Below are 23,964 nucleotides of genomic sequence, written 5' to 3'. Positions count from 1 at the left end.
CTAAGTTTGCTCTTTTTTACCTTCCATGCTGCCAAGAGTGTTTCTTTGTTTTTTGGATTTTTTGTTTTGTTTCTGTTAGGCAGATAAATAGATATCTGTGCTATTTTAAATACTAATATGGTCACCATCACCGTAATGTCCGAATACCTCACAATCTTTAATAGCGTTATCCTCATGACACCCCTCTGAGGTAGAACCCAATTCGATCAAGTCCTAGGTCAGTACCTTAACCATTGGACCATCCTCTCTCCTCTGGTAGAAAGTAGCGAATTAAGTGGGGGGGGAGGGATGATGGTAACCAGGATGACTCGATTTAGTTTTTTCAGGAACATGAATTATACTTATCTAAGGTTCAAGTTCTGCTGCTGCTGTTGATGCTGAGTAGTGCCTTATTTCTGAGGCCACATGACCTAGTGGATAGAGCATCACACTGGTCCTCAGAGTTCTAGTTCAGGCTTTGCCTCCGGTCTGTTGTATGACCTTAAGCAAGTCACTTCTTCACTCCGTGCCTCTGCTTTCCCATCTGTAAATTGGGGATAATGATAGTGACCTCTCTTGGCACCTAGGGATGAAAAGTGCTATATAAGAGCTTATTATTTATTTCTTATAAATAGTCCCACTGAAATCAATGAGGCCATTCACAAAAGGCCAGACTTCGGCCCATCTTTTCTGCCAACACAAGGCGGTAAGGAGATATAAATACCCCATAATCCACAGCACTTCCTACCCCCCTCATGGGTAGCGCTGTATGAGGGATAGCAGTGACCATGGGATTGTTCCAGTCTCTCCTACATAGGTGAACAGGGAGTGGGCGGAGCCTTAGATCCTCTCCTTTTTTCCCCAACATATGGGCCATCACATGAGCTGAAGTACTGAGGAAGATAATCTGCAACAGACACAGGGCCGCTGTGGATAATATCCTCCACTGGAGCAAGAAACAAACTGTGAATCTGAGCCTCAGTCTGGTTCTCAGTCCACTCCTTGGACAGAAAAAATCTGCATTGCCCGTTGCTCAGTGCTTGTTGCAATGCCATAATCTAGCCTAAAGCAAGGCGCTACTCAGTGTTCGTATAAAGGTGGCAGAATAAGGTTCTAAGGGGTTTTATGGTATTTTATACATAATTCAACTATCTCTGAAAAATGTTTACTCCCTGCCATTCGAGTGAATGATTTTAATGGGATCAGGATAGGATCTTAGATACTGAAACATTAGGTCTCATACTTACTGTGTGCATGTATTGCGAAGGAAATGTTTTCCTTATTTTAATTCATTCCACATATGGTGATTTGGGGAACTTCTCTTATAAGGATTTTGTTCTATTCCTGAATTTATTAATGTTTTTGTTTTGTAGCCCTTGGTATTTCCTTTAATATGTTAGATATTTGTTATTAAATCCAAATATCAATACAACAATTAAGAATGAAAACTTTGATTCATTTTTCATATTCTCTCGCTATAGGGCTCCCACTATTGAAAAGAGCTGCCCCAGTCTGAGTGCCTGCTTAAGTCACTCTTCATAGACACAGTCTTTGTAACATGAATCTTGCTTTAATACACAGGATCCATGGTTCCTAATTATGGCCTTACATAGAGAACAAACTGTGCTTGGAATTTTTATTTTCTCTGCAGAAATTTCAACTTTAGAGAGATTAAAAAAAAAAAAAATACAATGAAACAGAACCAAACAAGCCCCAAACTCTGTACAGCAAGATTTATATCTCAGAGGGAGTTCTATAGTTGGGTGAACAAGCCTCACAATTAGTCATTAACCAGGCCATGTTCAATAGCTGGAGTAGGCACAATGGTGTTTTTGACGTTCACATACTTGGTGTGGGCAGATTCTTCCCTTCCCACCCCCACTCCCTACAACCTTTCTGATAGCCTTATAGGCTGTCTCACAGCAGTCATTCTACAGCTCACATGCACAGCACTCTCCCTAAGGGGCAGGCTTGCATGGAAAATAACCTGCTTCCCTCTTTTCTTTCATGAATTAGGTAGGGTATACTTGCTAGCTCATACCTATTGCACCCTTGGCAATAAAGAATCTTGGTATGACTGCAACTGTGATTCACTCTCTGTTTTAAAGGGCTGCCGTGTAAAATATGGTCTGTGCCATTATCAAGTTTGTAGAAATGGCTCTTTTGGCGGAGATAGAAAACTTGGCAGTTTGATGTGTAATGGCCTTTACAGGAGACAGTCCTGTAGTTGTGTCCAATTGCCTCTCACAGTTTTGGAGACACTTGTACCGCTCCTGTTTCTGTGGCCATCCTTCTGTTGTACAAGTACTTTTTTTTTTTTTTTTTTTAAATGAAGTGCTCACATGCTATATTTGCCTAGAATCAATAAGGAGGGATTTTCCTGTGCTGGAAACCCACACAGGACACTGTTTGCATACTCCTAGCTGAAAAATTGTGGTACATTTTATACCTTTCACTGCCAAGGTTATGCCAAAATTAGAGTGCTTTCTCAAGCAGTAAGATAAACACATTCATTAAGCTGTACTACACCTCTACCCCGATATAACATGGTAAAGCAGTGCTCTAGGGGGGGCAGGGCTGTGCGCTCCAGTGGATCAAAGCAAGTTCGATATAACGCAGTTTCACCTATAATGCGATAAGATTTTTTTTTTTTTTGGCTCCTGAGAACAGCGTTCTATTGTGGTAGAGGTGTACTTGGTAGCGTGAGGACACACCAGTGATAATCCTGACATAGTCATGAGTGGGAATTGGTCCACAGAAAGCAATGGTGACTTTCTTTCAGTGTCCTTTGGGCAAGACTTGAAATGGTTGGGTTTTTGTTACCCAGCCAAGTAGCACTTCCTGCTATCAGGGTTTTAGTCTTGTCAATAACTAACCTCTTTGTGAAAAGTTCTGATTTCCTGGTAGTCTTCATAAAACCTTAAGGCCTGAAGGCCATGTGCTCAGCACCTCTGAAATTTAGGACACACCAAGTGTCTTTCATGGTCAAAGCCTAGTGCTTTAGATTGAAATGGTGTTGGAATCCCCGTCTTGTTACCTTGTGATAGGAGGCTATCCTTGGAGATCATCCCAGCATCCTATTGCTTTAAACCAGCGGTTCTCAAACTTGCACCACAACCCCCTTCTGACAATAAAAAATACTACACAGCCCCAGGACGGGGGACCAAAGCCTGCGGTCTCCTGCCCCGTGGGGTGTGGGAGCCAAAGCCGAATCCTAAGGGCTTCAGCCCTGCTCCCCAGGGCTGAAGCTGAAGCCCGAGCCTTGCTGCCCAGGGTGGGGGGCTTGGACTTCACTTTCATCCCTGGGCCTGAGCAACTCTAATGCCAGCCCTCATGACCTCATTAAAACAGGGTTGTGACTCACAGTTTGAGACCTGCTGCTTTAAACCATCTTGGTAGCTTTCTGGCTCCACTTTCCTGTCAGATGGCTCTGCTTGCTTTGACAGAGAACTCTCTCAGTGAGCTCTCATTGTCCTGGGATGTCCAGACAACAGAGCAAAGAAAGCTTGCCATCCTTAGCCTTTTTATTTTTTTTGTTATGTACAGTATGTAGGGTGACCAGATGTCCCGATATTAGGCGCTTTTTCTCATATAGGCTCCTATTACCCTCCCACCCCCATCCTGATTTTTCACACTTGCTTTCTGGTCACCCTAACAGTATGGCTTATGGTTTTGCCACCTGTGGGCCCTTAAAGAGTGTTCTACAACTATAGATAGTTCAGTAGGTGGGAAGGGAATTGTTTGCTTTGCTTTGCTTTGCTTTGCTTAGGGAGTCATTTGAACCCAAAATACAATCTCTCTCTCTCTCTCTCTCTTTCTCTCATATGACTATGGATGGAATATTTGTCTTTACATCCAAAATCCAAATTGCACAAAAATATAAAACAAAATTTCTGATGTCTGGAAGGAAAAGTCAAATTATTGTAAAGATATAGCTATCGGGGTCATAAGATATTCTTCCATGAGCAGCTGCATCTTCTATGGATAACTGCAGGTTCTAGTGGGTAGTGTACTAGCCTAGGATTTGGGAGACCTGAATCCAAGTTCCTACTTTGCCACAGACTTCCTGTGTGATTTGGGGCAAGTCACTGAGTCTTTGTATCTCTGTACAATGGGACACTTCCTACCTCACAGGGGGTTGTGTGGGATTAAAGATTGCAAGGTACTCGGCTATCAAGGCAAAGGGGACTATATTAAGTATCTTAGTTAAGTAGAGTGTTTTAGCCGTGTCAGTCCAAAGATATTAGAGAGAGGAGGTGTGAGAGGTAATATAACCTCACCCACTAGATAAATAGAGACAACTATACATTCTAATGAGAAATATCAAAATGGCAAGGGTATTAAAAACTTCCTCGGCTTAGTTCTTTACATTTTTACTATTTTGGCTGTGAAGACACAAATCGTTTAAAAAATGATTGTAGCCACTGGAATGAAGCTGTATGTGAACTATATATGGAAAAGAACATACAGTAATCTGTTGGAGGCCTTCTAGTTAGCATTTGTGGATATTTGACAAAAAAAAAATCTAGAGATACAGGGTTTACCTTCAGGACGTAACTAGTTATTATGTGTTCCATCTTTGGAAATGTGAGTTCCAGTTACTACTCAAGCTTAAAGAAATGGAAAAATAACCCTATCAAGTAACCATAACTCTTCCTTTATTTCACATGGTAATTTTGGTGGGGAAAAATGCATTCCTGATGACACGATTTGAAAGTTTTATAAGTAGGGCATTCCTTTCTGTTCCATGGAAATATATGGGAGCAAGAGAGGTTTGAGGAGAGACAGAGTGGGGAAATGTTTCCTTTATATTTTAAGGGAAAACACATTTCCTTAATAGATAGATGTTGTGTATGGATGTCAAACCTTTTCAGCCTTAAGCACCAAATGACTTCATAAATATCTATGACTTGATTGAGAATTAGTAATGATGATGGGTAAAGCGTAAAGCAACTGAGAAGAGTCTTTCATGTAGAAATGTGAATGCTTATCTGAATACTTTGGGACTGCCAGCAGCCTCCCTCCTAAATCTATAACAGTATGGCAAGTACATTCAGGAACATTTTGTACACACCAGTTAGGTCTACACACACCAAGTAATGCACAACATGATAGTGCACTTTAGAAATCTCACCCCGGTACTGCGCTACCTCACCATGTAGAAAAGCCTTTGACTTTCCATACTTTTATGACTCTGAAGACTTTCCAACTCCTTGCATTGTGGGATGGTATAGCTCCAAACCCTGTGAAATCCTTTCCACTCTCACTGCTTTCTTGATGAACCAGAAATGGGCCACTTGGGACTGGGATTCAGGAAACCTGGGTTCCAATCCTGACTCTGCCACTGACTTGCTGTGTAATCTTGGGAAAGTCACTTCACCCCTCTCTGCCTCAGTTTCCCTTCTTCCCCTTTGACTGTCTTGTCTCTTTTTAGACTGGAAGCTCTCTAGAGCAGGACTGTCTCTTACCATAGTGTCTAGGACAATGAAGCCCAGTTGGGCCCTCTAAGTGTTGTTATAATACAAACAATAATAATTGATGATATTGTGGGAAGAGAGAAGGCTCTTTCATATTCTGGGATTTTTCTCTTCCATGTTGCAGTCCGGGTCAAAATGTGGGGATGATCCAGAGAATCTTGTTACACTTGAGTCATTGAGAACATTAGGCCTACTGGTATGCATAGTGGTTGTATTGCACAAGAGAGGAGGGGAGGGTGGTCAGGTTGCCTTTAGAAGCTCCGGCTGGAAGTGGGCTGCCCAGACACCCTTCTTGTTCCACTCCTTTTCTAAAGGTGAGTAGGGGTGGGGCTTGATCAACATTTTCACACTTTCCAGAAAAGTTGAGTTTAAAAGGTGTTTTTTGTTAGACCTTTATAAACTGAACCATTTTTTTTTCTGGTCTTTTCTAAAAGTCAATAACAACTTGACTGTCTTTCCCTAGTTTTTGTTCAAAGTGGTGAAAGGACAATGGTAGTTACTTCTCAAGGTGAACAAAGGCAGCCTTGTCTGGCACTGCAAATTATTACTGCAAGGTCAACATAAGTTAGTTATTTGTTGCAAGGAAAAAGATACATCGGTGTGGTGTTTGCTAACAAGCAAGTTAACTCCATGGTGTCAGGACTGGTGATTTCTGGATGTTAACTGCCAAATGGAAAATGAATTGTCATGACCTATGAGTACTTTAGAACTCCTGACCCTGTGTGTGTGATGGGGGGGGAAAAAGGATTTTACAAAAGGGCTCAGCACCCATAATTTGGGGGCAGATTTTCAAAGCACGTAGGCACTGAAATATGCTCAGTTTATCAAAGGAACGTAAGTGTTACAATGGGAGCTAGTGGGTACTAGGCACTTTGGAAAATCTGGCTCTCATTTAGGTGCTCAAACAAGAGCTGAGCTCTTCAGAAAATCTGACCCCAATTGTGAATGCTGAGCACAAGAAAATCCGGTTCCAGAGCCTTTTGAAAATAGGGCCCCTGCTCCCTCTCTTGTCCCAAGACATTAATGATGGTATTAGATGGCTAAAGTATGAGACTCAGTTAAATAAAAAAGCAGACTTGCTAAATCTGGAAACAATGTTTACCTTTTAAAAAATGTGCTTTCTTGCAGGGGTATTTGTTCTGTTGAAGGAACAGAAAATTAGTGGGCACAGCAGTATGGAGGCAGAGGATTTCCCTCCCCCACCACCTGAAGGTAACTGTAATATTCCAGCTTTTTAGTTACTCACAGTGTAACAGAGATCCCCTCCCCACTAACCACTTCCAAAAATCTTTAGTCAATTTGATCTTTTTTCCAGGTGTTTTTTGTTGTACGTGTTGGCATTATCCTCATGAACACATTTTGTGTTTGTTCTTTAACCATTATTCCTCGGCCGTTCTTCAGGGGTTATGTATATTTAAGGCCTAATTGTTGGTGCATTATGTCAGATTCTTTCCAATGATTTCTGTGAGCATTGAATCAAGCATGAAGTTTCATTTTTAACCGTCTCCCCATTGCTATGAATTTCCTCATCCATTGATCTGATTTCCGAGCTCTGCCAGTTACTGTCTCCAATATGAGGTGTTAAAAGTTGATTAGACTGATACAAAATTATTATATACTCAGAAATGTCCTCTTTCGGGACCGTCACCTTGTTGTGGTGAAGGGGCTTGCATGTTTCCAATGATCCTCGGAGCTAAGTTGTTGGGAGCTTCATGTTCCTGGTAGGGTCTCCCAAGGCAAACAGGTTAATCATAGAAGATTAGGGTTGGAAGAGACCTCATGAATCCGCACATAGGCGGCAGGAGTTAGATGGTCATCTGGCACCTGGAGTGAGACAGGAGTGCAGTTTGGCAGCTACTATGGTGACTGAGGAGTGCTCTTTAGGAGCCCCTCTGCTCATCCTGCATGGGGAGAGGGCTAGAAAAGGTGCCCTAAGCCTAGGCTGTCTCATACATTTCTGGCTAGATTACCGTGCCCAGTGGGAGCACTCGGCCTGCGGTCGAAGCTATAAAAAGACAGTGACTCTTGCTACATGGAACGTTCGCCCTCGAAGCTGAAAACACAGAGAGAGGAGGAAGTAAAAAAGAAATAACTTTCTCCCAGCGCCACAAAATGTCTGTACCGACTGCAGGTAGATTTGCAGTTTCAGGATCAGACTCCTGAGTCCCCTCAGGACTCCTATGTACATCTGTGGTAGAGCTCATCCTTGGATTGAGGGATCGCTAGGATGACCAGATCGCAAGAGTGAAATATCAAGACACATTGGGTGAGCGGGGAGGGGAGAGGGGGCGAAGAGTGCACAGCCCCAACCAGAGCCATGAGAGGGGGTGCACAGCCCCTGCTGCAGCCCGCACCACAAGCCACAGGGCAAGGACTCATGGTCCCACCTCCAGTCCCCAGCAGAAGCCACAGGGCCATGGGCACAGAGCTCCAGCTCCAGCCCCCAGCTGAAGCCGCAGGACGGGGCGCAATATCCCGGTTGCAAAATCCGATTTGTTTGCAGGGCAGGAGAGCAAAGGGTCGCAGTTCTAGCCCTGGCTCCAGCCCCAGCCGCAGTCACAGAGGGGAGGCCCCATAGTCCTGCCTTCAGCCCTAGCTTCAGCCACTGACAGCTGAAGCAAACTAAGTCTCAGAGGTCTGGAATCAGTGAGTGTCATGGCCCCCCGACTAAATTATAGACTTCATTGTAATACATATTTAAACATACAGATTTATTTGTACACTAAAAAAAAAAACGGGTAAAGGACCGGGTTTTTTATTCAGTCAGTAAATCAGCTTCCCAGTTTGCATACCTCTCAGACATGCCAGAAGTCTAGAACTTCTTGGATGACTTTGCCATAGTCATGACTTGCTTCTGGGCAGTCACAAAGCTGTAGAAGTCCTTGCAGCTCATCCAGAAATTCATTTTGACAAGGGTTTCACTCCGCACCAAGGCTATGCTGTTTCGATTCTGGACATCAGTCCATGCACCTTTCATGATTGAAAATACACGCTGTGTGTATGTGTTGCTTACTGGTATACTGAGCACGTATGACACCAGCTTTGTCATGTTTAGGAATTCAGTGCTACCGTCCTTGTTTCTCCGCACTTGAGACCAGAGTTCCCCAGCTGAGTCGTTTCCAGGCTCCAACTTGGAGCTGATGTCTTTGATACAGTACTCATCATAGAGCTGATCAAGATCCACTGTTTTTTGCAAACACATCCTTGTATTCAAATGCCCTATTAACTTTGATGTTCGAGCACTGGGTATTGAACAAGTAGCCAGTTGTTGAAAAATCAAACCATTTCTCCAAATATAGGATCGACACTTCTTAATGAAATTTTACGTCTTTCTGGAGACATGCAGCATCTCAGTTAATGCATTTTCAACTTTGGAGACAAAGAATTTGTCGTTCTTCTGTTGCTGAAGTTTAATTCTCAGAGTACTCATTATGGCATACACTTCACATGCTGTCATAATCTCATTTTCCAAACAGAGCACAGTATCATTGAAGATTTTCAGGACATTCTGGAGGAAAAGCAGATGAACCTCAACTTTGCTAGGCCCCTCACCTTGTTCACCATTTTCCATGTCCAAGAACAGCATCCATAAAGATTTTGGGCACTTCACTGCCCAGAGAAACAAAGTAGCACTTAACAGCCTGCCATGTATTTACAAGCCTGTTTACAGCTGGGGAAAAAACTCATTCAGCGTGTCGGAACGTGGCGCAGTAAAGTGGCATACTCCATGTCCACAGAGTCAAACATGTCCTTCAATGCTGCTACTCTCTTAGCAGAACTGCTGAAATGATTGAACGTCTTAATCACCAGAGTCTCAATGTCAACTTGTAGGGTATTGCTAGCATGTTTCACGGTGTTGTGCACAACATGGTCAGGGCAGTTTCCAGGCAAGATATTTTCATTTTGTTTTTTAAAATTCTGGTACACTGATTGTTGCTTTCCGTAATTCACGTTTGCATTATCAGCACAGTAGGAAGACACTTTGTTTAGGTCTAGTTTGTCGCAAGTTTTTCAAGTAATGTGTTGAGACGAGACTGACGAGGCAATAAACTGTTAGACTTCTATGAGCAAAGCTTACCTTGGACCCCATGTTCGGGGGCCCAGTTGTAATGATGCTGGTCTTTGTGGGACCCAACTGAGAGTGCCAATTCAGGACAAATTGCTTAAAGCAGAACAGTTACATCCCAAGGCTGGGGTTTTTCCACCTCTAAGGCAAACCAAACCAGACAGCCAGAGAGGACTTTGGTTTTGCCCCACTGGATAACCACAAGTCACACAAGCAATTCCCTTAGATACTCCAGTTTCCCAGTATCACCACCAGTGCCATTCATTATGGGGATGAATGGTTATGAAAACTAATACCTCAGTAAAAGAGAAAAGGTTCGCTTGATCCCAAAGGACCAAGCCCCAGACCCAGGTCAATATACAAATCAGATCTTACCCACAAATCACGCTGTTGCCAATCCTTCAGAATCTAAAATCTAAAGGTTTATTCATAAAAGGAAAACATATAGATTAGAGCCAGAATTGGTTAAATGGAATCCATTACATACAGTAATGGCATAGTTCTTGGTTCAGGCTTGTTGCAGAGATAGAATAAACTGCAGGTTCAAATTAAGTCTCTGGAGTACATCCCCCAGCAGGGATGGGTCATCAGTCTTTTGTGCAGAGCTTCCGTTTGTCCCTCCGGAGGTAAGAAGCAGGATTGAAGACCAGATGGAGATGAGGCATCAGCCTTTTATAGTCTTTTTCCAGGTGTAAAAACACTTCTTTGTTCTTACTGTGGAAAATTACAGCAAAATGGAGTCTGGAGTCACATGGGCAAGTCCTTGCATACTTTGCTGAGTTACAAGGCGTATTTGCCTTCTCTCAATGGGTCAGTTGTATAACCGGTGGTCCTTAATGGGCCATCAAGCAGGCTAGGCAGAGCTGACACTAACTTGTCTGGGGTGTCCCCCAGAATCACAGCATAATTTTGAAATACAGACGGTATAGTGCCAATACTTATAACTTTAAATACAAAAATGATATATGCATACAGATAGCATAATCATAACCAGCAAACCATAACCTTGTCTTAGACACCTTATTTGACCTCCTTTGTAACAGATTTGGTGCCACTACAGGACCTTGGTTGCAACAATGATCTATATGGTCCCAGATTATATCAATAACGTCACACCAGTATCTTAGCAATAAGGGGAAAGTTTTCACATTGCCCTTCTTAGATGCATCTGTGGCAACTGAGAAATAAGGACCGTCTGGCTTGCTGAGGTCTTTCTAAAAATTCTGTTGAGAGCGATGACAGCACATTTTTGATCAATGCCTCCACTTTAGTCCGGCCACAGCTGACATGCTTCGCAATCGTTGAATCTGGCTACAAGGTAGGTGCTAGTTTAAGTTCAGTCAGACGAGCGATAGGAGTGTTGGACTACTGTGTGGTAAACTTGAGTTAGCTCAGCAGCGATAACCTTGTTATTGAAGAATTCATTTGGCCTTCTGAAAAAATGTGAGATCAGGGTATTCCTCTTGTGAGTCTTGGTGTTTTGTTCATGATGTTTTTGAATCAGCATGATGCTTAACATCAGACTCACCACCATGGCAAATGCTAAATTCCTTCCTGCATGCTTTACAAAAGGCTTTTTTGAATCCCACTCATAGGATTTCTGAATCCAGGTGTAAGTGGCTTCCCAGTCTGTCCTGTATCTGCACTGTCCCTTTTTTTTTTTTTCTTTTCTTTTTTTTTTTTTCTTTTTTTTCCCTGATAGTTGGGTCCTCCCTTGTCACTGCCATTTCGGGTGGGGTTTTTGGCTGAAGACTGTTAGCTAGCCACTGAAAAGAACTGCGCAGTCTCTGTACTTCTTACATGTTGTTACGTGCCCACTGTAGTTTGTCCTACGATATGCACTGTGGTTCAGAACTGTAAACTACATATCCCTACTGTAAACTGCGTTACACCTGAAAACAACCTAAAAAACCAAAATTGCCAGTAGATAACAGATCACAATCGACTAATTTTCTATTTCACTACCAAATTTTAAATTTTACCTGAATATCTGGACAAATGGCGTCCCGATTGTACATCAAGCAGATGTATGCCGCCAGGTGCAATTGCTGGTTGCCAATGTGGGTAAGTGAACTGGGCAGCAGCTTAGCATTGCTCTGCCCTGGGTGGAATCAGCATGTGCAGAGGCAGGTGCCTCCTTTCCTTGGCTCTGCCATGAGCTAAGTGGACCGGTCTGCACTCAGTCTACTGGGGGGAGGATACAGCTATTACCTCTGTGGGGCACCTGCCCCTGCCTCCCCCATGCAAAAACAGGTGGTGAAAGAAAAGGTTTGAAATGGCAACTCTCGGATTCTAGCAGCCTCCCCCATTGAGCACAGAGCCACATCTCATTTCAGAGCCGGCAGTTCTAGCCCTTCCACTGCATCCATGGAACTGGCTGCAGGGGACTCCCCGCCTGGCTCTGCAACCCAGGGCTCCCTGCGAGCTGATCTGCCCAGCACTTCTTAGTGGCACCCCAAGTGCAGAGTGGTTCCGTTCCGGGGCTGTCACTCAGCCCTGGGTGCAGAGAGCCATTGGAACACTCCAGCCCTGGGGCTGGGCCAGAGAGGAGGTCAGCAGCAACCTGGGTTCAATTGGTTGGGGTGGGTTTTCCTCTGTTGTTGCTTGCTGCAGAGTGAGTTTCCCAGATGGCAGAGCTTTCTGGGGGTGCTGTCCCTGCCCCTTAAAATAAATGGGTGACTTCAGTTCAGTTTGGCTCGGTCAGATCGCAAAGCTCATTCGCCAAGAGTGGGTTTGGATCTGGTGCAGCGCTAAGCCTGGTCACAAAGAGCTGGCAGGTGACAGCTGGACTGAAGTGTGACTTTTGTTCCCAGCCTCAAGGAAAGGGCAGTCTTTTCAGTACCAGGTTTACAATGGTGACTCAGTGGCACCAGGCCCACACTCAAAAGGGGCCCTGGCATGGCCCTCTCCATTTGTGCTGCACCCCCAGATCCCACCAAGCCCACTGGCTCCTCTCCACCCCCTGCCCTGGCCGGACCCAAGTGCAGCTCCAGTTCTGAACAGTCTCGTGCCCACCACTTCAAGGGCCTCCCTGTCTTCTCAGAGCCGAGCTGCCTGGAACTGGTGCAGAAATGGGGTCAGATTCAGCCAGTGCGGGGAGGCGAGTGTGTGTGTGCGGGGGCTTGGCTGGGCGCCTCCAGGCAAGTGGGTCCTCAAGAAGCCTGGAAGGGGCAGGCCCTAGCCTGGCTGATCACACAGCTCCCAAGAGTGATTCCCTGCCCCGGGACTGGCCCGGGCCACACTGCTTGCTGAGCCTAGCTGACACTCACCTCAGGGACCTGCCGGCCGCTTCCCGGGAGCCGCTCCAGGTAAGCATTGCCAGGACCCGCCCTTGCACCCTCTACCCCCGCCTTCAGTTGAGGAAGTGAGCAGCGGGAAGGGTGGGGCCGGCCAGGGGTATGCATGGCATGGCCAGAGGCACACTGGTCCGCCTGGCCCTGTGCTAACAGCATGCCCCTTCCTGTTGCGGGTGGGCCCATGCTGTGCCACACAGCTCCCCTGCCTAGCGCCCCCTGGATCCACTATGCCCTGCACCCCCTGAATTCACTATGCCTAGAGCCCCCCCCACAACCCTTCCACCACAAATGCACAGTGCTGTGCACACCACCATCCCTGCCCAGCGCCCCTGCCCACAACCCCAGCACCCCACACAGAACCCCCCACTCGCTAGTTTCCCAATACACACAGATTTCTCCTCCCTCCCAGTGCCCTTCCCCACAGCCCCACCACCACAACTAAATAATGCCCCACACAGACCCCCAGTACCCTGACACACACAGGTCTCCCCACTGCCCAGCGCCCTCCACACCCTCACAGCCCAGCACCCACACATCTCCCAGACACTCACTCCATCACACCCTGCCCCCTTCCCTGGCCGCAGTCACCAGCCCTGCTGGGAGGTCTCTGGCTCCTAGGGTCAGAGCGGCGAGGGGGGTCTCCAGACTCTCCATGTGCTCATCCGCCACAAGCACTAGCTTCCTGGCTTCCATTGGCCAGAAAAACGCCAATGGGAGCTGCTGGAGCTGCAGAGCGGGGCTTGCAGGCGGGAGCAGACCACAGAGCCCCCTACCCTCCCTGACCCTAAGAGCCAGAGAGACCTTCCCGTGGTGGGGGCGGTCCCAGCGGTGCCTACCTGGGGTGGCTCCCAGGAAGGATCTGGCAGGTCCCTTTGGCTCCTAGGATCAGGGGCAGCCGAGGGGTCTCCACGTGCTGCACCCATTCTAAGCACAAGCTCCATGGCTCCCATTGGCCAGGAAAAGCGCCAATGGGAGCTGCCAGAGCCGCGGAGCAGGGCTTGCAGGCACCAGCAGAGTGCAGAGAGCCCCCCGGCTCCACCCTTAAGCCAGAGGGACCTGCTGGGGGGAGAGGTGGGGAGTCCTGGCGGTGCTTACCTGGGGCGGCTCCGAGGAAGCATCCGGCAGATCCTTCTGTCTCCTAGGGCCGGCGGGTCGGGTCGGAGAGGGGAGGGGGCGCAGAGGGCTCTCTGCCCACTGCCGGCACCTGCAAGCCCTGTCCCCGCAGCTCTGACTGGGCAGGACGGAGCCGGTGCAGCACGTGGAGACCCCCTTGCCACCTCTGTGCCTAGGAGCCGCACCGGAGGTTTCTGCTGGCGGACGGGCGCCGGGGGCTGCCCCATGAAGCGCCGCCAGCCCGGGACCTAAGGTGTGTGCGGTGAGCGGTCCCTAATATCAGGACAAAGGGTGTCCTGACTGATGTGCGGTGGGGATGCAGGACAAATCACTTAAAATCGGGACTGTCCCGATATCAGGACATCTGGTCACCCTAGGGATCACGAATCAATCACTCAAAAATGTGTCAGCGCTGGCTTGATTTGGATATAAACTTTTCTTTTTGTTTTTATTATTATTTTACATTTTTACTTTAATAATAATTTACATAGTGCCTTCAATTTGCATAGCTCTTTAGAACATCCAATAGGACAAGTTTCCTACCTCAAAGATCTTGGGGACAGATTCTGTCCCTCAACCTGTCAGCTATATGATTTTGTGATCTAATGGGGGCTGCTGTAATGTGGCCTAATGGAGGCTGAGGGAGACTTCCCTAGGTGCAGGGACTAAATTTTCCCTCCGACAAGCCCTGGCACGGAGGGCATGCACAGACGGAGAAAGGAATGGGTGAGGATGGGGCTGTCCAATGTAGCATGGAGTGCTATGGAAGATTCTGGGTGCTCCAGATTGTGGAGCAGACTATAGGCAGCTCTTGCAGGCCTCTGTCTGCTTTGATTTATTCTGAAGGGTAGAGTAGCCCAGAATCCTGAGAGCTCAAAGATGGCATTACATACAAAGCTACCTTTGCCCCTCCCTCTCCCATTGGTCTGTGTCTACTGTGCTAGCGAGAGAATTCACCTTTAGGCTTTTTCTGTTTCATTTGTGGATTTACAGTGAGCACAGTAAGGTATATAGGCACTTGTGTCCATTATGCACCATTCACATCTTGACAGGACAACCAGAGGAGTTTCTTTCCACATTGTTTCCCTAGTTATCAGCACCATCTTGTTTATTCCCTGAGTTACTTAACTATTTGTATATGTAACTATTTCAGACTGTCTGAATCTTTCTCTCTCTCTTTCTCATATATATTACATTAAAACTTCATTTTACTTAATACCAGCTGAGACGATTCTCCAGAACTGTAGTTGCTCTATCACTGACCATTTTAAAACCAAAATTGGATGTTTTTTTAAAAGCTGTGCTCTAGGAATTATCTTGGGGAAGTTTGATGGCCTGTGTTATACAGGAGGTCAGACTGGATGATCACAATGGTCCCTTCTGGCCTTGGAATCTGTGAATCTATAAATGTTTTCCAGTTGCCATAAACATTAAAAATCACTTGTCTTGGTTTTGTTGAGTGATGACTGGGTAGGAACATAGGAATTGCCATTCTGGTTCAGAACGGTGCTCCACCTAGTCTAGTATCCTGTCTGACAGTGTTGCATACCAGATGCTTTAGAGCAGTGGTCCCCAACCTTTTTCATCTGGCGGGCGCCAGACGACAAGCCATGGAGGACTGTGGTGGCGGACGAGCATCCACTGAAATGCTGCCGACAAGCAGCGTCATCCAGAGGTGTCACCGCCGAAATGCCACCTCTACACCTCTGGATGACGCTGCTTGTTGGCGGCATTTCGTTGGATGCTCATCTGCCGGCCAGTACGCTGGCGCACTTAGGCGCCATGGCACTTACGGGCACTGCGTTGGGGACCCCTGCTTTAGAGAGAGGTGAAAAAACTCTGCAGTTATGGAATAACATGCCCATAGGAAAAGATTTCATATGGCCCCACTGTTTTGAGGTTGACTTATGCCTTGAAGCATGAGGGTTTAGATCCTTCCAAAATGTGCGCTTGCTCTCTCACTAAATCCTTGCTATTAGTGCTCTGGATGTGACTCTTGGTTTTGTTTAGTGGTGAATTATGAGCATTGGCAGGATATCCATTTACTAGAGAAAGATGAAGAAAATCCCTTATCAGACTGCCCATCTCTAAAGAATGTACATTACCGGGGGAAAGTCCTGTTCTGCATATGGGCTGAGGCTGTTATTGAACAAAGAGCGCTGGCAAAATAATTGTAGCTGTGGTATTTAAGGCTCCGATTAGCAAAGCATTTTAGCCCATGTTTTACTTTAAGCATGTGTGCCAATGGGACTGCTTATGTATTTAAAGTTAAGCCTTTGCTAGAGCGCTTTGAGTCAGGGCCTAACTTCGGACTCACATTTTAGACAGATAACAGCAAATTTTAGTTCCTTTATTTACTGAGATCCGACTTATTTAAAATGTGCCAAGATGTTGCTCTAGATCCTACTTTTACTGACACGGTTGCTGATGAACACAAAACCCCTGTTCTGAAGAGCTTACAGTCTAAAGATTCCTGAAGCTAGAGTATTTTTTTTAATTAATGTGGTGATTTATGAGTTCCAGGATGTGAATGACTTTAATGAATGAGCAGATTTGAATTTACTGATGATTTCTCGCTTGAGAACCCCATGCTAATAGAAGGCCTGGAAGTTAGATTAAAGGAAAGCTTCCATGATGCTGAATACAATAGGAAATCTCAGTAATTGCACTAAAGTGGCCTTGTTTTCCAGCTCAGACACCAGTGTTGCTAAGGAGATGTAGTGACCTGTGCCTCAGGGGGGAGAATACATGTGTTCTAGGATGACAGTTTCACTTATGGCTGGGCTAATGGGATATTTCCCCTGCAAAGTGTTCATAGCAGGAGAAAGTCATGAATTTGGGTGCTGGGAGGGTTATATCAGAGTTTCTTTTGGATACTGATCTAAATATTGATGATGGTTAATTGAGGCAAAGAAACTCAGTCCACTTTAAGCAATTGGGCCAAAATTTTCAAACTTGGGAGCTGAACGTTAGGAACCTAAATCCATATTTAGGCACCTGAATAAAATTGACCTGACTTTCAGAAAGACTGAGGAACAACCGTCCCTGTAGAATGTATTTGGTAGTTGTGAGTGCTCAGGCCCCTCCTTTAAGGTCTCTAAATTAAGATGCAGGTGCCTAACTGAAGTGTGTGATTCCGGCTTCTGTCCTTGGCAGCCAGGATACCGGGTTAGATGGACCATGGGTCTGATGCAGCATGGCAATTCCTATGCTCCTACATATTCATCAGTGAACAAAACCTTGTGAATTTTAACACTAAAGACCCTTGTAAAATGTTGGCCTTATTTCCATTCCTCCCTTTCTTTCCCTTTTCTATACTGGGATCTTTAGGGTTAAATTTTTTTGCTCCTCCTACCCTCTTGTTCCACACTAACCTTGCTATGTTTTTGCTCTGTCCCATCAAAACACACATGATATTTTCTCTCCTGTTCACATTGCAGGTACTAGAATAGCATGACTCGAATATCATGGGGGTGCAAGGCAAGGAGGTGGGCTCTCAAGATGTTCCCTGCCACTTTCTACAGAGATTTATAGGGAGGAGCTGAAGTCCATGCTTAGGAAACTGAACGTTCTGTCCCCCTTCCCTCTGCTGATTAGTTGGGGAGGTGGCTAAGTCCCCTGCCCAAACTCATGTGGCTGAGAGGTGGAGGTAAGGCCTGTCTCAATGTTTAAGCCCCTCTTTCGTACTCTGGATGGACATAGACACACAGCAGCAGCACAAAGGGAGCTAGGGACGTTCAACAGATGAGCACGTTGCTAGGATGCTGAGCAGGGGTGGCACTGAGATCCACGCTCTGCACTGACTCCAGTGGCCTCTGGTACATGACGGTATTCTGTCTCAGGGGATGCACAGCCATCTTAAAGTCCTGAACTATAGTCTAAGGGCCAAATGGTTAGAGGAGGGAAAAAAAATCATTAAGTCAATAAATATTACTCAGCATCTCTGTCTGCCACCCTCACAAATGCAGCCTGAGATTTGAAAGTCATCTGGACTCCTTCCGGTTGATGGAAGGCAGCGTGATCTGCAGTGCCAGGATGGGCATCAGGTGTCTCAAATTCTATTCCTGGCTCCACCCCTGACTTCCTGTGTGGCCCTGGACAAGTAACTTCACCATGTGTCTCTACCTCAACATCTTCACATGTAAAATAGGTTAACGGTATTCTCCCCATCTTCCTCATGGGGGTGTTATGAGGATGAATTAAAGTTTGTATAGTTGTCATGTCAGTGCGAAGTATGATTATAGTATGAGGATTTGTCTACCTGGTGCATTAGTCTTCACCAGAAGGGTGTAAATTCTAGGGTGTATTAGCATGTCACACACCCTGTGGTGTGCACTACAAATTCCCTAATGCATGTTAATGTTGTACTGTTTGAAGCAAGACTACATTAACGCCGCTTAGGGAACATTTAGTGCATGCCAGCAGGGTCCACCTGGGCCAGTTAATGTGCAACACACTAGTGCACATTAGAATTTATACTTCTAGTGTGGATTAATGTAACGTGTGGAGAAATCCTTAACAGAGCAGGCAGTAACTCTGTCCCAACTGAGGTGTAATTATAGGCATATTTAAGAGGCTGATGAGGTCTACCGGAGGAATAATAGCTGGGAGAGTGGTGCATGTGTTTCCTTCATCTCCTCCTCCCTTTATTGTGTTCAGGCAACATAACTAACTGTAGCAAACACATGCTGCTGAATTTCACGTGTGTGTATATAATACTGACATTCCATTCATGCAACAGTTTAATTTCATGGTGACAAGTTTACACCAGTTAACTCCCACAGAGCAAATGGAGGCACTGCAGAAATTTTAAAAGATGATTGTTGTCATGCTCCCTTACCCCTCCCAAGTGACTTGACTTTTAAGTGATTGTCCTTTCAGGCACAAACATCAGGAATTCCCCAGTATTTGTTTTGGTTTATGTTCAGTGGGCATATGTATTAGCAGGAAGAGATTGAAAAAGAAAGAAATGAACTGCTTTATTTAAACAAAAAAAGAGGCAAACCCAAAAAACCTGGCACTTGTGAGCTGTGATAATGCCAGCCCACGTTCACTGCTTGCATATGTGTGTGCACGTACAAGAGGTGGAACACAACTTTTAATATTTGATTCTTTTGAGTCCTAATAATAATTAAAAAAATAGACTTCTGGCCTCCCCACCAGCAGAGAAAAGACACTTTAAATATTAAGTGTTTAAGGATAAATGAAGGCCATGTACAATGCACTGTTATGTTTCTTATTAATTACTATAGCCAAGTATGTGCTCCACACCCATCTGGATAGTGAAGGGACATGCTGTGGAATGGAGACACTGTAGTAGTTGCCAGGCCTGGAAGGAAATGCTTGCAGCCATAGAAACAAATGAACTGGTGGTTTCTGCTCACTGCATTTCTTCCCACAGCTGTGCTTTCTTCACACTGACCAGCAAGGACTTGAGTCTGGTTGCTCTGATGCCATCTATTTTGTACTTGTTTATGGTACTCTGTTGAAAAGGGCATTACTTTTCCTACCACCCTGTCACAAAGGTTGTTTTTTCCTTCTACCCACATGGGAACAGTCCTTTTGACCCTGTAAAATGGGATCCCCTCTGCTACTTACCCTTCCCTCTGGGAGGAATTCGAGATACTTATTGGGACCCTGTTGAGAAGGAACCTGGCCTGCCTGCTTCCTCAGCAGGAATGGGTACCAGAAAAACTGTTGCCTGCCTGAAGGAGAAAAATAATGTATTTGTTTTTAACAGACCGTTTTGGTGTGTTTTTTGCCACCTTTTATTTGGTTGCTACCTCTTATTCCTGGGGTAAGGTAATGTCCCTCATCAGTGCCAGATTCAGAACATATTGAAGTCAATGAGCGTCTTTGGATCAGTTCCTCAATGCTTTGCACTAATCAGTCGTCCTAAAAATAAATCATCCTAACCAAATAGTGTAGCTGCAGAGCAGCAAGATAGGCTGCTTAGTAGCAATTAGCCATGTCAGATTGTACTAAAATTTTTCTCTTCCTGTTGTATTATAACTCCAGAACTGTGCTTCTATAGTGCATTCTTTTGTTCCTTAAATATCTGTTTAAAACTGCATTGAAATTTCATGATGTTTAGTGTACAAACTCTCCAGTTGGATATATCATTCTTCTGCATTTCCTTACTTCAACTGCTCTGTGGTATTGTAGTGAGCTTTTAAGCAGCTGCCACATTTTGATTTAGAGATGGCTGTATGTCATTACCAGATGAGGTGAATTCCATACTGTTTACAATACGCACTGTGAAATTAAAGGTACTGTATAGATCTCATTATTCATTTACCTTGTTCAGTTCCAATTGAATAATATGACATTTCTGGCAGCATCAAAAAAATATTTTATTAAACTTGCGTTGTGAAGGACACTGAAATGAGGCAGTTAAACTGGAGTTTTCATAATACTGGTAAGAAAAGCAATTGATATGTGTCTTGTGATTTGTTTATCAGGGTTAGGAGCTGTGAAATACGTGGGCCCATATTTCCTGTTATAACAGAATAAGTCCACATTACCATGCTTTCTTTGGGGGTTTTAATAAGATCATTGCCTACATTAAACTGCAATTGTACAGGGAATTCGTCTTTGGCTATGCTGCATTGTTTGTAAGAGGTGCCTGTTTTCAGCAGACAGTTAGAAATGATGGTAAAAAAATTTAAGCCAAGAATGAGAACAGAATATGAATTGTAGTTATGAATAGTCCTTTGTTTCAGAAGCTGTTTGCAGCTTGTTGATGTCTGAATCCCATTTAGAATAGAAAAACTTAGAAGATCACATTAACTGATTTATTTTTCCTGTTATTTATTGAGAGTAAAGTAAGGATCCATTCTTTAATTTAACAATAGATTCAGGGTCTCTAAATAAGAGCAGTAAAAGTATTTAGATGGCAGCAATACAGCTGCAAATTCACGTCACCCCAATCACGTCTGTTTCCTCTAACCAAGCGTGTTAAAGACAAAAATTTGAAGTAAAGATTTACTTCCAAATATAATATTTACAATACAATATTTACAGCCCTCCCCCACTCCACCCCCTTTGAAAGAAGCCAGCAAACCAATCACTACTCATTTATGACTAGGAAACTTGTCAGATATGGATGATTCATTAGTGTTGCAATAAGAAAGGCTAGCTTGTCTGTTTTGATGCTTCCTGATATCTCTCTTCGAAATTTCTTTAATCTGAGTAAATCTTCGTACTGCTCCTTAATGTGCTATTGTTGCCTGAGTGAACTAAATATGATGGGACAGGTCCCAAAGATCTGAATTGAAATCTGTTTGACTTCATGAGACAAAAGGATGCCTGATGGACGTTAATATTAGGGAAAAAGAAGATGAACTCATGTCTGGCCTGGGGAGAATTATAATTAGTTGTTTTTGAAATGAAAAGGGAATATATTTATAAAGGGAAATTGTATTGATTTGTGTATTCATGGGAGAATGTTAAGATATTTCTGACATTGGAACTCCAATAGCCAAACCAGAGTACAGTAGAACCTTGATTTTTATTAATCAGACTTATAGGAACCATTTTTCCTGATTTGGAAAAAAATCGCGTAACAGATATGCTGCTGCTGAAGAACAAATTGACATTCCTTCACATTCTGATGCCCTCAGAACATTGAGAATTGCTTTTCAATTGTTTCCAAGACAAGAAGTGATACTGGGTCCTGAGCTGAAAGGTATGCACTGTACCTATTATAATTTTAAGGTGTTCAATTTTATGAGCTTGTCTATTCTTATGGACTCCTCAATCCACAATTAGTTGGTAAAACAGGCATCCTACTATATAAGGGGAAGCTGAGCTTACTTCTCTCCAGTACTTTGGGGTCCATGACCAGGACTCATTGGCAGGAGGCAGAGCAGATGGTTTTGCAATAGGCAAGAATTTTTTTCTGCCATACTGTAGGTCCAGGTCAATATTTCAGTATTCCATAACTAAATCTAGGACCAATTCAAGTGGTGCTTTCCTTTTTCATTGATTTTATAGTTACAATGTTAACATTATTGTAAAGGCAGAAAATACCTCCTCAGCCTTGTGGGAAAGAGGAGAAGGTAACGTTTTGCAATTTACTGGGCACTTAGATGGGGAAGATGAGAAACAAACAAGATTTTGAGCATGATTAAAAGCAAAAGCAGAGGTGAAAAGGCCAGTGAATGGAGTCTGAAAATATATCCCTCTTTCCCGCTCTTCCTTCTCAATTTCTGTGGCTTACCACCACAAAGCAATATAAAAATCTCTGGTAGACCATCTTCAGAGAAAAACTGGATATACTCCAGACCTCTATCACTGCTTTTGAGGTCATTTCAAGCATGGTCTACCAAATTTGATTGCCTGGATAAACCCATGGAAGAATATATAGATACTTGAGAGCAGGTTGCAGTGTTGAAGAAACCGATTGAGAGGATATTGTCTTTACCAAGTGTTTTACTGCAGTGGTTTGGCACAATGTAACTTTTTTTTCTTTGTTTGCACTGGGATAACTTGTAGGCAGAAGCTACATTTAAAAAAAAAAAAAAAAAAATTCATCCCGAGAGAAAGAGCAGGCTTTACAGGTGATATGCTGAGGTAATGTCCAAAAAATGAAACCTCAACCTCAAGATGGGGGAGGAGGGATAGCTCAGTGGTTTGAGCATTGGCCTGCGAAACCCAGGGTTGTGAGTTCCCTAAATGGCCCCCTCAAGAATTGATCTGGGGCAAAAATCTGTCTGGGGATTGGCTCTTCTGAGCAGGGGGTTGGACTAGATGACAACCTGAGGTCCCTTCCAACCCTGACATTCTATGATTGTATGACATTTCTTGAACAGCTACCTGCTTACACTTTCAGATAAATAGAACTAGCAAAGCCAACTGTATTCGTATCCTTTAGTAATTCAAAGTAATAATATTAAAGCTACTACAAAAATTACCATGTAGGCCCTGAATCAGCAAGATATTTAAGCACTACCCACTTTTAAGCTACAAATAGTCCCATTTGAACTACTTGCTTAAAGTTAAAATACATGCTTAGGTACTTGGATAAATCCGTGTCATAGGGTATGTCTACACTGCAGTCAAGATATGGGATTGCAGCAAGTGTAGACATGCGCCCAAGATAGTTTTGATTTGAGCTAGCTCAAGTAATAATAGCAGTGAAGCTGTGATTGTACAGGTCATGGCATGGTCTAGTCCTGCACACTTGGGACCCTGGGTACATACTTGAGGGGCCACTATGCTGCTGCAGCTTCATTGCTATTGTCATTTGAGCTGACTTACTTGAGTTAGTAGATAATTTTTCTTTAACTAGGTTTTGATTAAAGTGTGGGTGTACTGCAATCATACCTTCCAACTGAAGTATAGAGAGGAGCTTAGTGACCTTATTCTGTGACAGGGACACCAGGGAATGCCACTGAGTTAGGCTGGAAGCAACTCAGCCACATGGACCAGAGCAGTCTATAGGGTTTAATAAGTTCAACTTGTTCAACCTAACCTGTATTCAGATACTCTTTGTGAATAAAAATGTGGGTTCTCCATTACTGTGGTCAGGAGTATGGTATAAGAACTTAGATTCCACTGGGTCAGGGCCTCTCTGCTGCTACAGAGCAGAAAGCGAGGTCAGGCCCTATGAAAAGACTGAATAATCTATTATACAGTGGTTGCCAAAAATAATGGTTAACAAATTTTGCTTAACCAAAAATAAATACTTAAAAAAATTTATATCACTGTATTGTGGCATTTTGTTGTAGGGTTAGGATAGGACAAGAACACAACTACTGGGAAAAGTCGATATTGTGGAAAGGTGGGTGTTGGGAGGAGGTCAGTTAAAGTGGCCTCGAAGTTCCAGACAGCAATTCTGAGGGGTAAAAGTAAGACAGGCACAGAAACCCTGCCTCCACTAAAGCATGCTGGCATTCCTAGTACCGGTTCAGGCACCTGGCAAGCTTGTGAGATATTTTATATCTACAAATGAACTTTCCTACTATCCATCTGAATTGGAGATGCTCCAGGGAAGCCTGCAAATGCGTCTGCCTGCATTGTTTAATTCAAA

General features: G+C 44.3%; 1 protein-coding gene across 1 annotated transcript in view; it reads left to right on the top strand.

Moving 5' to 3' along the window:
* Positions 1–23,964, top strand: part of ARHGEF10 (Rho guanine nucleotide exchange factor 10) — a gene marked incomplete in the record, with an annotated part of 171,925 nt that overhangs the window by 16,734 nt on the left and 131,227 nt on the right. The window contains 1 exon segment of the mRNA XM_034766377.1: positions 6,585–6,668. Coding sequence (XP_034622268.1) covers positions 6,632–6,668 — 37 coding nt within the window.

The sequence above is a fragment of the Trachemys scripta genome, chromosome 3 (assembly GCF_013100865.1).
Source record: "Trachemys scripta elegans isolate TJP31775 chromosome 3, CAS_Tse_1.0, whole genome shotgun sequence".
NCBI classification, from domain to species: domain Eukaryota; kingdom Metazoa; phylum Chordata; order Testudines; family Emydidae; genus Trachemys; species Trachemys scripta.
Note: the sequence above shows the minus strand (reverse complement) of the source record. Positions and strands in the feature narration are given on the sequence as shown.